Source organism: Sesamum indicum, linkage group LG8 (assembly GCF_000512975.1).
Source record: "Sesamum indicum cultivar Zhongzhi No. 13 linkage group LG8, S_indicum_v1.0, whole genome shotgun sequence".
Taxonomy (NCBI): Eukaryota; Viridiplantae; Streptophyta; class Magnoliopsida; order Lamiales; family Pedaliaceae; genus Sesamum; species Sesamum indicum.
Window position 1 is genome coordinate 20,866,645 of NC_026152.1, and position 1,456 is coordinate 20,868,100.

Sequence of the window (1,456 nt, forward strand, 5' to 3'; positions counted from 1 at the left end):
TATCCATTCTTGGCCCTTTCAAAAATATCTGTATCCAGTCCAGTTTTTGAGGGCCACCTTCAAACCTTAAGGTGAAATTTAAACGTAGTTGAGACAAATTAGAATTTCAAATTAGTTCCATGCAAGCATCATCGAAATAATATATTGGTGGTTTTGCATCTCAAGGGAGAAGGGTGGAATCATACTAGATAATTTGGAGCTACCAAACATTGATGTGATCCTGAACCCTTTACTATGCGGAGAGGCATTGGCTTTGATGGCTGAGTTCAAGCTTTCTCTAAACGACTATTTGAGAGAACTAACCACTTCTCCAGTGAGGTCATTATCCGACATTATAATCTTCAACCAGAACAATCCTGATTTGGTTAGTCCTCAGTAAAATGACGCCGGTTCATGTTGATTTGGTACTATCATTCAGTTTTTTGCATGAAATTCATGATCTGAACTATATACTGGTTGTTGCAGGAAAGAAGTGAGGAATTCGGTCAGGAGATTCTAGTAGCTGCAGACTCAACAAATGGGATTGGAGAGGAAGAGAGACAGGCTATAGAAATGATGGAGAATCTGTCTCGAGACGGGTTTGAGAAGCTGATGTTGGAAAATGAGTTGGATGCAATTGTTACACTGGGTTCGGATGCATCAACTGTTCTAGCAATTGGGGGGTTTCCAGCTATCACGGTTCCTGCTGGGTACGACTTAGATGGCATGCCCTTCGGCATTTTCTTCGGTGGCCTAAAAGGCACAGAACCTACACTGATCGAGATTGCTTATGCGTTTGAACAAGCCACTCTAATTCGGAAGCCCCCTCCTTTCAGATCAATTGAGTTAGCTTTTGTGTAATGCATTTGGAAGTCATCAATGCGTGTGTGATTTTCCCAATGCTTCACGCATTCTTAACGTACTCAAATCCAGCAAAAACCTTTCTGTACTTTGCTTGTGTTTAGATTCAAACTCGGATGCTTTATAATTCAGGTTGAAACTTAAAAGGGCTACATATAGTGTACGCTAATCTTAAATAAAATCGTTTTCGTAAAGACTTTATGAGACGCATGTGGCATTCTTGTCGGCGCTTTTGTCTGTTAATGAAGAAACCGCCTTGGCAACTCCCATATCTCTTCCCTTTGTCTTTTTCCGAGCAATCAAAAGTCCAGGTACGAGGTTTACCAAACAACCCAGGTGCAAAAATCTAGTACTGTAAAAAGTTACGAACAGGCCAACATGGAAGGATTGATTTTACAATAGAAGAAATCAGTATAGAAGAAATTCGACAGGCTTTCGTTGAAGGCAGACTCACCGCAAGAAAGCTAATCGACTTCTACTTGCACCAGATCGAGACCTTGAATCCGGTGCTGCGAGGGGTTATAGAGGTGAACCCTGACACTCATAAACTAGCGGATGAATCCAACAGGGAGAAGGAGAGGAGTAAATGGGAGGCCGATTGGTGGAGCGAGCTGCA

General features: G+C 42.0%; 1 protein-coding gene across 2 annotated transcripts in view; it reads left to right on the plus strand.

Moving 5' to 3' along the window:
* Positions 1-1,046, plus strand: part of LOC105169759 (putative amidase C869.01) — a 2,574-nt gene extending 1,528 nt beyond the window's left edge. For both annotated transcript variants that reach the window (XM_011090264.2, XM_011090265.2), the window contains exons 3-5: positions 1-71; positions 166-364; positions 466-1,046. The exon at positions 1-71 is cut by the window's left edge and continues 151 nt beyond it. In XM_011090264.2, coding sequence (XP_011088566.1) covers positions 1-71; positions 166-364; positions 466-840 — 645 coding nt within the window. In that variant the 3' untranslated portion in view covers positions 841-1,046. The remainder of the gene's footprint in view (positions 72-165; positions 365-465) is intronic.